The following is a 12,832-nucleotide window of genomic DNA, read 5'->3' on the forward strand; positions in this document are numbered from 1 at the left end:
GTTTGTATCCCGATGCCTGATGTGTTAGTAGATAAAAATTAAGCACCAAAGACCTGTAGGGATTGTTAGACCTCTACCTATTCCTGAGTGGAAATGGGATCATATCACTATGAATTTTGTGGTTGGGCTGCGGAAGACTATAAAGAAGAAAGATTCCAGATGGGTAGTTGTAATTGGTTGACCAAGTATGCTCATTTTCTTCTAGTTAACACCACAGATTTCATGGAGCAGCGGGCTACCTTATTTCGAGATGAGATCTTTGCTCGCCACAGGGCTCCTGTCTCTATCACCTCAGATCGGGACCCTAGATTTACATCCAGATTATGGCAGCAATTTACTAGATCTCTAGGTACTAAATTGTAATTCAGCACATCTTATCATCCTCAGATCGACGGCCAGTCAAAGTGAACGATCCAGACATTGGAGGACATGTTGCGTGCTTCAGTTGCTGATTTTGGACATAGCTGGGATAGGCATCTTCCTTTGATTGAATTTGCCTATAATAACAGTTATCACTCCAGCATTGGGATGCCCCCATATGAGGCTTTATATGGTCGGAGATGCTGGACACCTATCAGTTGGGATGAAGTGGGAGAGCGGAAGATAGAGAGCTCAGAGTTGATCCAGGAAATCATTGATAAAGTCCGAAAGGTATGTGAGCATTTGCGAGCAGCCTAGAGTCGACAAAAGAGTTATGCAGATCGTCGACGTCGAGATCTAGAATTTTAGGTTGGAGATAGAGTTTTCCTCACGGTCTTGCCCTAGAAAGGAGATGTCCAATTTGGGAGGAAGGGTAAGTTGAGCCCTCGATACATTGGACCTTACGAGATACTAGAGCGGATAGGGTTAGTTGCATACCGTGTGGATTTGCCTTCAGAGTTGTCTCAAATTCATAATGTTTTCCATGTGTCAGTATTAATGAAATATTTACACTATCTGTGTTAAAAGAGGAACCTATTCAGCTAAAGAAGGATTTGTCTTATGAGGAGCAGCCAATTCGGATCATTGATAGATGCGTGAATATGCTTCGGAGGAGAAACGTACCAATGGTCAAAGTTCTTTGGCGGAATCATGGTGTAGAGGAAGCTACATGGGAGTTTGAGGAAGAGATCCAGTCCACTTATCCACACTTACGATAACTCCGGTACGTAATTTCGAGGACGAAAATTTTATTTTATTGGGAGTAGTTGTAACACTCGTGTATAAAAAAAAATTAGCGCTTATGATCCAGTGGTATCGACAGATAGGACGGAGGTTGTGTGCTCATCTTAAACTTGCTCAAAACCGCATGAAGCAAGTTTATGATTGTAGCCATATGGAGTAGGAGTTCGACATCGGTAGTTGGGTGTTTGTGAGGGTGCAACCGTATCAACAGGTGACCTTACGTCCAATGCGAAACCAAAAGTTAGCACATCGCTACTTTGGTCCATTTTAGGTGTTGGAGCGTATTGGTTCGGTTGCATATCGTTTGGAGCTACCGGTGTAACACCCGTATATAAAAAAAATTTAGCTGCTAGTGCATGCACTTGGTGCATGCGCTGACTGTTTCTCCTTCTCCCCTACCTCTCGCAGTTAGTTGCGAGAGGTGGGAGAGAGTTGCGCCGGAGTGGAGCTAACTCCACTCCGCTCCCCTCTCCTCCTCATCCCTATTTAAATCCCTTTCCCCTTGAGTTTTCCTACTTTTCGCAACATCTCTCTCTCGCTCTTCCACTGCTTTCTCTCTTCTCCTTTGAGCGGCCGAAGCCTTTGTCGCGGACAGCGAGTCACCGGAGCGCTGGCAGCCAACCAAAACCCCCTCATCTCAATCTTCATACCCATTATTATGCGGGGAGGATCTTGAAATTCAAGAGGAGCTGACTGATTAGGAGAGAGACGGATTCCAGAGATATCCCAAGCGAGTAGAACCCTATATTAGTCTACAAAAAATGTATACTTATGTTATTTCTTACCTACATTAATTAAATGTCATTTCTTACTTGTAATAATTACATGACAATTCTTACTTGCATTATTTACTACTTATTGCACATGTATGATAGGCTCTATGCATTATTTATAATACATGTTATTTTGATGATCATGATATAATAAATAATAGAGGTCATGGCACCACGTGCACATATCATTGTTAGTCAAGTCCTAACTAGGCAGTGCCCCTCTCACCCATTCAACCCAGGGTTAAGTGTAGAGTGTATTATTTAGTATTATATTAGCGGTCTACACCTAAGGCCGTTAGCTGGTGCAGCATTCAGGTGATTACACTGCCCTAGGTTGAGACTAGCCTAGTATGATATTAGAAAAGATGATTGAGAGGTAGGGTTATAGTTCTAGCAGTACCCGAGGATGCAGGGTCAGGGCATCTATCGAGCTGTGTGCTCTTATCCACCGTATGTGATGATTTTGTTTTGTGCGATGATTTACTAGAGCGGTGTTGATGGGCCTATGACTGGGGTCCTAAGTCTGATGGCCACAAACAACCGGTCATATGCAGCGTTGCCAGGCATGTATGGGCGATAATATTGCTAGATGACTAGTCCTCATCGATTTTATGATGCTTTGTGAGACATGTCATTGTGACTCAGTTTCTATGTGAATTTTTATGTAAATTGAGCTATAATGATGAAAGTTATTAAAAGTTATAATGTACACATTCCTTAACATGTTTATGGGTTTGCATTTCCATTTATCATGCAATACAAGATTCATAGATTACTATTCGATTTTACTTGCTGGGCCCCGTGCTCACTGCCATTTTGGTAGAAATATTTTAGAGCTAATTATGGAGGACGCAGATATCGAGGAGCAGCATATTTATTTCCCTATTTAGTATTGTTTATTCTGTTATTTCTAGTTGGACTTAGCCCCTGCGAGGGTTTTATATTTAAAATTTGTGTATGGACTTGTATTCTTAGAGGCTTGTTGAGGCCTGTGATAATTATAACTTTGGATTATTTGTTGGATTATTATGGTATTTCTAAACTTATCCAGATACTTTATGAGATTATTTCATTGACAGGTCACATGAGAATCATGTGGAACTCTCCATGTGAGGAACACATGAATTTTGAAAGTGGGTATTTCAGTCGGAGGGGTCGAGAGTGCACCCTATCTTTCATGTTTCATTATTGAGAGAATGCATTGGAGATCATGAGATTGTTGGATCGGTTCTACTAGAGCCATTGCAGGAGATAGATATCGTAGAGCCAGTTCGAGTACTTGCTAGATGCCGACGATGACATAGTACCAGATTGGAGATGGAGATTCTAATTGAGTGGCTTGGCAAGCCATCTGATGAGGCGACATGGGAGTTGGAGACTGATATCTTGGAGCGTTTCCCTGACTTTTCACCTTGAGGGCAAGGTGGAGGAAGCGTGATGGGGTGATACACTTCGTTAGGATCTTTTCTTATTATATTAGGTATTTATTTTCATTAAAATAAAATTCATGTAGGTTGCGTTCGAACGCCCTTCTGAATGCCATGTGAACGCCTGCGTTCGAATGCATGTGTCGTGTTCGCAAATACAGGAGAAGGGGTTTTTTTAGTGCATTCGAACGCGATGTACCGTTGGCAAGGTTTCTCCTCGCTTCTAATCTCCGTCGACTGTCGAGTCACCCCTTTTCTTTGAGATCTCGACCACTTCATTCCTTTCATCTACTTCTCTTAATCACTTCCATAATCCACACTCATCTCCATACCCATCCATAATCCTAACATCCACTCCACCCTTCACCACCACAATCACCACGTTATTCCATATTTTCGTCTCTGCTACAGTTCTAATCTGCGAAGGGCGTAAATACGAAAGTTGTAGATTAGGACGTTACGGATCCAACCTAGTTAGTTTTGTAATTTTCTATCTATTTCAGCTGAATATCTGACGAATAGTTTCCTACAGTTGCGCGGACTGCTTCCTACAATAAATTCAGATCTTAAGGAATTGTTCCATAGCTGATCTTTTGGTTCCGGATCTCATCATTTGGTAAAAGAACCTATCACTCTCTCCCTCTATCTTTCTTGCTTTGGGCTCAGGTTTGTCGGAGCCGAGCCGCCGGCATCTAGTTGGCCACCAACGGCCGGTGCCCTCCCCGCCGACCCGGGTCCGCACATCACTCCGCTCCTCTTTCTCTTCTCTTCTTCTTCCTTCTTTTCTTTCTTTCTTTCTTTTCTTCTTCCTTTCTTCTTCTTCTTCTACATTCTTGGTCCTTCCTCCTCCTCTTACTGCAATAGTGTTGGGCCGAGCCCAGCACTATAGCAAAGAGGATTATTTTTTTTATATATAATTATTTTCTAATGTTAATTAAATTAGTCTATTTAGATAATTAATTATTTTGATAATTTATACTCATTAATATAATTTTACTAAGCATTTTAAGTATAATAATTTATTAATTTTAGTTATAAATATTGCTGATAAATTTATTTATAGTTTAGTTATTATTTATTAGATTAATATATGTAGTTTCATTCATAATAATCTTTATTTATATTTATATTTTATATAACTAATTTTAGTATATTATTATTATCTAATAGTTAGTATAAAATGGAATACTAGACTTGAATATTATTTTTCTATAATTGGATAATGACTATTTTGCGTACAATTTATGATTAATTAAATAAAAGTAGGTATTACAAAATAAGTATTAATAATATTATTTTTTATAATTATATTTTTATTAAATCATATATATATAGTCGTCTTTGGTTATTTACAAAAAGGAGATAAATTACTATTTACTTATTACTTATTCTATAAATAGCAAACTAGGATTTTTAGTAAATAAATATAAATTATGGTAATAGCATATTAATATTATCACAATTAAATTTATCCTATGAATCTAATCAAATTTAAACCTAATAAAATATTGTATTTTACTTGAACAGATTATAATCGGATAAACAACTAACTTTATGTTACTTAAACATTTTTAGACTCCAAACCCCCTTATTTGAGACCCCGTGGATCTTGCTAGTGATGTGTGACAGTTGATTGATGGACGTGAGGGATACGTGTGTTAGGTCTTATGATGAGAGGTGAGTAGTCTTATCCTCTAGACACTTTTATCAAATTAGGATATATTATATAATACTGTATATGCATGTTTTGGCCTCCAGCATTTTATAATAATCTTTAAAAATGCATGCTTATGTCATATCTTACCTGTGCTAGTTAAATGTCGTTTTCTTATGAATCTTATATGACATCTCATATTTGCATTTAATTACATGTCAGTTCTTACTTGTATTATTTATCACTTAATGCACATGTATGATAGACTATATGTTTGTTTATAATATCTGTTATTGTGATGATTATGTTAATTAAATAATAGAAGTCATGGCACCACGTGCACGTATCACTATTAGTCAAGTCCCAGTTAGGCAGTGCCCTTTTACCTACTCAACCCGGGGTTAGGGGTAGAGTGTATATTATATAGTATCATATTAGTGGCCTACACCTGAGGTCGGTAGCAGGTGGAGCATTCAGGTGATTACACTGCCATAGTTGGAGACTTGACTAGTATGATATTAGAAAGATGTGGCATTTCTATCTATCAAAGCTAAGTCCACCTCCGTATGATCTGCAGATGCCACTAGATCATAAGCGCGCAATGTCGGAGCCGTGCGTCCATACACCGCCTCAAATGGAGTCATGTCAATGCTGCTATGGTACGCGGTGTTGTAGGACCACTCCGCCTATGGTAAGAACTCTAACCATCGTCTTAGCATTTCTCTAACAAAGCACCTCAAGTACTGCTCAATGCCTCGATTGACTACCTCAGTTTGGCCGTTCGTCTGTGGATGGTAGGCCGAACTAAAGTTCAATCGAGTCTCCTGTAATATGAAAATTTCAGTCCAAAAGTCGCTCATAAATACATGATCATGATCCGAGACAATCGTGCGTGGCATGCCATGTAACCAAAGAATATCTCTCACAAAAATTTTAGTCATTGACATGACTAAAAATGGATGTGACAATGCCAAAAAGTGTGCATAGTTACTCAATCTGTCAACCACCACAAAGATAACAGAATAACCACGTATCAATGAAAGACCCTCTATGAAATCCATAGAAATATCTTCCAAAACATGGTCCGGTATAGGTAAAGGTTGAAGTAATCCGGTCAATTTCAATGTAGTTACTTTAGCCCTTTGATAGACTTCGCAAGCACGGACAAAACTCCTTACATCGCGCCTCAATCCTGGCCACATGCAACTCTGAGATATCCTGCTATAAGTCCTCAAGACACCCTCATGACCAGCATCTGGAGTTTGGTGGAAGTGCACCAACAATTTCTGTCGTAACCCATCATTTGCGGGCACTTGAATGCATCCGCGGTCCAGCAACAAACTGCCTCGATTCTCCAACTCTGAATGGTGCTCTAGATCATCCAACACCTCCTGCAACAATCTCAAAACATATGTGTCAGATGTACATGCATACCTCAGCTTGTCAAGGAAGGGAAAGATAGGAGATAAATAGGCTGCAAGCTTGGCGGTATCGGGTTGGCGCGATAGTGCATCCGTCGCTATATTTTCTATTCCCTTCTTGTATTGGATTTCATAATCATACCCCAGCAATTTTGTGACCCATCTCTACTATGTGATAAGCCTTGATACCACTTGATAGGCTCTCAAACTAAAGATAGGCTACAAAATGACTCCTTCAAGATCTAAATGTATTATAGGAATTAGTCTGTGTAACCGTGGGAACATATTCATCAGATATTTTTCGAGAGTCTGAAAATTACAAAACTAGCTGGGTTAGATCCGTAACTTCCTGATCTACAACTTTTGTATTTATACCCTTTGCAGATTCGAACTTTATGAGAGACGAAAACACAGAATAATATGGGTGATGGTGTTGGTGACGGGTGGAGTGGATGTTAGGGTTATGAATGGGTATGGAGATGAAGGTGGATGGTGGATGTGATTAAGAGAAGTAGACAAAGGGAACTAATTGGTCAAGATCCCAAAGAAGAGGGGTGGCTCAACAGTCGAGAGAGATTAGAAGTTAGGAGAAACCTTACCAACTGTAGAGGTAGAAGGATAGTGAAGATGGAGGGGAGAGATTAGGGTAGATAGATGATAGAGAGGCAAGAAATTAATATTCCAATAGCCTAATGAATTTGGCTGCCATCCACATATATATAGAGGCTAGCCAACAAGTCCTAAAATAATATGTAACCCTAATTTTAGAAGATTCCCGCCGATCGCGTTTGAACGTGCCCGATTGCATTCAAACGCACTAAAAAACGTTCTCTTTATGTGCGAACGTGATGCAGACATTCGAATGCGGGCGTTCGAACTCGCCCCACCGCGTTCAAACGCACAATATACTTTCTATGTATTTGCGAACTTGATGTAGGCGTTCGCAAGGGCATTTGAACGCGACCCTTCCTGTGTTCGAACGCGACCTACATGAATTTAATTTTAATAAAAATAAACAACTAATGCCGTAAGAAAATATCCTAACTAAACGTATCAGCCGACCACGCTTCCCCCATCTTGCCCTCATGGTGAAAAGTCGAGGAAACACTCCAAAATATCAGTCTCCAACTCCCATGTCGCCTCATCGGATGGCTTGCCAAGCCACTCAACTAGAATCTCCACCTCCAATTTGGTACCATGTCGTCGTCGGCATCTAGCAAGTAAACGAACTGACTCAACGATCTCTATCTCCTCCAATGGCTCTAGTAGAATTGATCCAACGACCACATGATCTCCAATTCGCTCCCTCAGCAATAAAACATGGAAGACAGGATGCCCTCTCGACCCCTCCGGCAGCTCCAAACGATATGCAACCGGACCAATACAACCGAAATGGACCAAAGTAGTGATGAGCTAACTTTTGGTTACGCATCGGACGTAAGGTTACCTTTCAATACGACTGTACCCTCACAAACACCCAACTGCTGATGTCGAACTCCTACTCCCTGTGGCTACGATCATAAACTTGCTTCATACAGTTTTGAGCAAGTTTAAGATTAGCACGCAATCTCCTCTATGTGGCATCTCTATCCATCAACGCGACCCTTCCTACGTTCGAACGCGACCTACAGGAATTTAATTTTAATAAAAACAAACAACTAATGCAAGAAGAAAAGATCCTAACTAAACGTATTACTATGCCAGAGTGTGTATATGCTGTGCCATAAAGTATGGAAGACTCCTTTGATTAGTTCGAATGATGAATTGCTTACCTATTAAATAAGGCCTCCACTTTGTCACCGCATGTAGAATTACCAACATCTCTCTCTCATAAGTCGATAATTGCTGAGATTTTTGTAAAAAAATCTTACTAAGAAAGAATATGTGACGTCCTCCTTTCATTAATACTGCTCTTATGCCAACTCCCGACGCATCACATTCCAGAATGAATTCTTTGGTGAAGTTCGAGAGCGCTAGAACGGGCGCCGTTGTAATTGTTGCTTTTAGTTTTCCAAAGGCTATAGTGGCTTTATCCGTCCATCTAAATGAGTTTTTCTTCAACAAAGAAGTGAGAGGAGCAACAATCTTGCCATACTCGACGATGAAGCGGCGATAATATCCGGTCAGCCCTAAAAATCCTCTCAATCTTGTGGTGGTAGTAGGACTAGGCCAAGCGGTCATGCACGCAACTTTTTGAGGATCCACCGCTACACCTTCCGCTGAGATAATGTGGCCTAAATACTCCACTTGTGGTACTCCTCATAGGCACTTGGAATTCTTGATCTTTAATTGGTTTTGCTTTTAACAAATTCAGCACATCCTCCAAATGTCGCCAATGCTCCAATTCAGTCCTACTATACACTAAAATATCGTCAAAGAATACCAAGACATACCTTCACAATAAAGACCAAAATATATCATTCATGAGGCCTTGAAAGGTAGCTGGAGTATTGATGAGACCAAAAGGCATCACTCGGAACTCGTAATGCCCGTCCGGAGTTTGAAATACAGTTTTGTGTATATTTGCCAAGTGAACTCTAATTTGATGATACCCGACCCTCAAATTAAGCTTGCTGAATATAGTCGCCCTGGCAAGCTCGTCTAGTAGCTCCTCTATAATCGATAATAGCATTTAGTGCCCGATAGTCAACACAAAAATGTCATGTCCCGTCCTTTTTTTGCACCAATAGCACGGGGGATAAGTATGAGTTATGACTTGGTTGAATGAGGCATTGCTCCAACATCTCGGTTACCATCTTAGAGATAACTTTCTTTTGCACATGTGGATACCAATATGGCCCACATTTGCCGGTGTAGCCTCGGGCACAATCTCTATGTGGTGGTCCGTCGTTCTCCTTAGTGGAAACTCCTATAGCTCCTCAAATAGTCTAGGAAAGTGATACGATTCGGACTTCACCGACGTCGTCTCGAGCATGGATTCACTTTAGGAGTATTTTTATTTCATATTTTAGTGTTTAATTTCCATTAAAATAAGTTTTCTGTAAGTCGCATTCGAAGGCGGGTGGAGAGTGCACCCTATCTTTCATGTTCGCAAATACCGACAGGCGCGTTCGATCACGCGTTCGAACGCCTGCATCGCGTTCACAAATCCAGAAGAGCTAATTCGGTGCGTTCGAACGCGGTCGGGCGAATTCGAACGCGGTCGGCGAAAATTGTGTTTTAGGGTTAATGTAAGTTGTTGGTTAGCCTATAAAAGGATGTGTAGGGCAACCAAAATCATTATTGATTATTGAGATTGAGTTTTGCCTTGCCTCCTTCGTCTTCTTCGCTCCCGTTCTCTCAATCCCCGGCGACGCCGCTTCTAACCTCCCTCGTCCGGCTAATCACCCTAGTCCCTTAGGGGTGGCCCTCTTCTCCCCCTTCGTCCAATCTATCCAACACTTGCCCTAATCCTTCCATCAACCACAACCGTTCCACCATCACTTTTCACCGGTGCCACCACATTAACACCGGTCCACCACCATCCACCATTACCTAGGATCTCGTGCCTCCATCCACGAATCCAAAACAGAGCATCCTGACGTTCGTCCACTAAACGAACGATATCTCGAGATCCCCATCTCCGATTTGCCTGTAACTAGATTTGTTAGAAAGCTCTTTTACGAGGCTACAACATATAAAAATCTCACGTCGATCCGACGACAGCATATTTCGGGATCTAATTTCAAAGTTCCGTGCCTGATCGTAACAAGCTGGTATTAGAGCCTTAGCCCCAAAGAGAAGATCGTATCAATCTGGTATCAGCGCTCCATAGCCAGAGGTGTGATCGTAACAAGCTGGTATCAGAGCCTTAGCCCCAAAGAGAAGATCGTATCAATCTGGTATCAGAGCCACCTTTCCTCGGACAAGCGCTTCCAATGACAACAACCAGATCCATGGCTGCACGATGAGATGATGAAGAAGAGATTCTCCCAATAGAGGAGGGAGAAACGATTGCAAGGACTTCCACCCGTGGAACCGCCCGATCTAATCAGAATACGGAAGAACCTAGCGTTCAAGCCATGTTGGGGTCTATTTCAGAGCAATTGGCCATCAACAACCGAGATGATGATGGAGATGATGCGGGAACTACGGGCGAACGGGAAAGCACCATCGACCCCACGACGCGAGTCCACCCCCTTGAACCCACCGCCACCGGTTCAGCCTTTGCAACCACAAGAGCCGCTGCTACCACCACCCTATGGGCAGAGGCAAGCAAGGATGGTTACACCAGGTCCAGTTGCAGGTGAACCCATCCGACGGGTGAACCACTATGGAGACCGCCTTGGAGATCAAGATCCGTGGGCGGGTCAATACGATCCGGAACCACAACAAGTTAATCAAAACCGAAGGAGGGATCATCAACCCTTCATGGTGCATCCTCCCCCGGTTAGACAAGGACATGATCCGGAATGAGACAATGGCATCCGTGGACAAGTCGTGCGTCTCGAATTCCCCAAGTTCAAAGGTGGCGACTCGATCGATTGGTTGTATAGGCCGGAGCAATTCTTTGCATACCAAGGAACGGCGGAAGAGTACAAGGTGACGCTTGTGAGCTTCCACCTTGAGGATGCGGCGCTTCATTGGTTTCGAGCAGCCAATGCCACTGAGGCTATCGAAACTTGGGCTGAATTTTGCGCCGATATCACATGGCGATTTGGAGCATCGGGATATGAAGACTTTGATGCTCTCCTCTCAAAGACGGTGCAAAAGACCACGGTTGGGTCATACCAAGAAGAATTTGAGAAAATTAGTAGCCGATGTCATCCACCATGGACGGATCGGCAACTTCGCAAAGACCTTCATCTCCGGCTGCGGGGTGACATACAAGCCGATGTGAGGGCTTTAAGGCCTAGAACCTTAAAGGAGGCCTTCGAAGATGCGGTGCTTATGGAAGACAAACATAGGGCCATGAAGATACACTTGAAACAGAGTTGGATGAGCCAAGGAAGCCACAATCAAGCTCAACCAAACATAGCGGCGGGAAATACTATCGGAGTACCAAGGGTTGCTCCTACAGTGGTACCTCCTCGAGCACCCTTGAAGCCATCCCAAGATGTGAAGTATGCACCTAGAGGTCCGGGACGAGCACTCACACCAGCCCAAGTAGAAGAAAGAAGAGCCAAGGGCCTATGCTTCCGTTGTGATGAGAAGTTTGTACCCGGGCATCGCTGCGCTAAACCGATGGGATCGGTGATGCTAATCGATGGATTGGAGGAAGCGGAGGATGAGTTTGCAGTTGAAGGTGCAGATGTGGCTGGACATCAAGGAGAAGAAACTGAGGAGCAACCCGTGGAGGACATGATAGCCGAAATCTCCCTCCACGCCTATTCGGGGACAGCTGCGCCAAAAACTTTGCGGGTAAACAGGGTAGTCAAGAAAACCATAGTGAGAATCTTGATTGACACCGGGTCCACCCACAACTTCATTGACAAGAGGCTCCTTAGGAAGATTGGGCTCGAGTTGGAACCCATGGAAGGGTTCGATGTGACAATCGGAGATGGCACCACATTGCGAGCAGATTTTCTTTGTGGAGGTGTAGAATTGAAGGTGCAAGGCCAAACTTTCACATTGGATCTTTATCCGTTGGCCTTGCAAGGTGCCGATATTGTTTTGGGGACCCAATGGCTTCGAAGCTTGGGGCCCGTGACATTTGATTTTACAAGCCTCACATTGACATTTTGGAGAAAAGACAAGAGAGTGCTGCTAGATGGAAGCCAACCGCTACTTGAATTTCCAAATGAAGGGGTCGCAAGGGAGCTCGCTTCTTTCTCGGCGCCCACCTTTCCTTTCTTCTCAGATCTGCGGAGAGCTAGTGCAGAGGATAGTGAGCTGGTCCAACTCATGGAGGAGTTGAGAGAGAACCCCTCAAGCCACCCGAGCACGAGGAGCGCGATGGGTTAGTACTAGAGTGCGGGCGAATCAAGGTACCCCGGAACGAAGAACTACGGCGACTATTGATGGCACACTTCCATGATACTCCTATAGCAGGGCATGAAGGGGTATTACGTACCTACAAGCGGCTGGCCCAAAACTGTACATGGACAGCGATGAAGACGGACGTGAAGAAGTATGTGTGTGAATGCCAAATCTGCCAACGAGTCAAATCGGAGGCACTCAAGCCTAGCGGGCTGCTACAACCACTACCGATACCAGAGCGTATTTGGGAGGATATCTCCATGGACTTCATCGAGGGGCTGCCGGAGGTTCGGGGACAATCGGTGGTGTTGGTTGTGGTGGATAGACTGAGCAAATATGCTCATTTCATAACATTGTCTCACCCGTTTTCAGCAAAAAGGGTTGTTGAAATTTTTGTTCGGGAAGTGGCACGCTTGCATGGGATGCCTAGGACGATCGTGTCAGACCGGGATCGCATCTTCATCAGTGAGTTTT

At 43.0% G+C, this 12,832-nt stretch overlaps 1 protein-coding gene across 1 annotated transcript; it reads left to right on the forward strand.

Moving 5' to 3' along the window:
* The first annotated feature begins 429 nt into the window (after nt 1–429).
* On the forward strand, nt 430–1,139 carry LOC140796520 (uncharacterized). Its single transcript, XM_073149565.1, has 3 exons — nt 430–651; nt 766–845; nt 914–1,139. Exons 1-3 carry the CDS (start codon nt 430–432, stop codon nt 1,137–1,139), a joined length of 528 nt encoding a protein of 175 aa, XP_073005666.1.
* Nucleotides 1,140–12,832: the final 11,693 nt, after the last annotated feature.

The sequence above is a fragment of the Typha latifolia genome, chromosome 10 (assembly GCF_019914945.1).
Source record: "Typha latifolia isolate L0001 chromosome 10, TyphaL0001v2, whole genome shotgun sequence".
Taxonomy (NCBI): Eukaryota; Viridiplantae; Streptophyta; class Magnoliopsida; order Poales; family Typhaceae; genus Typha; species Typha latifolia.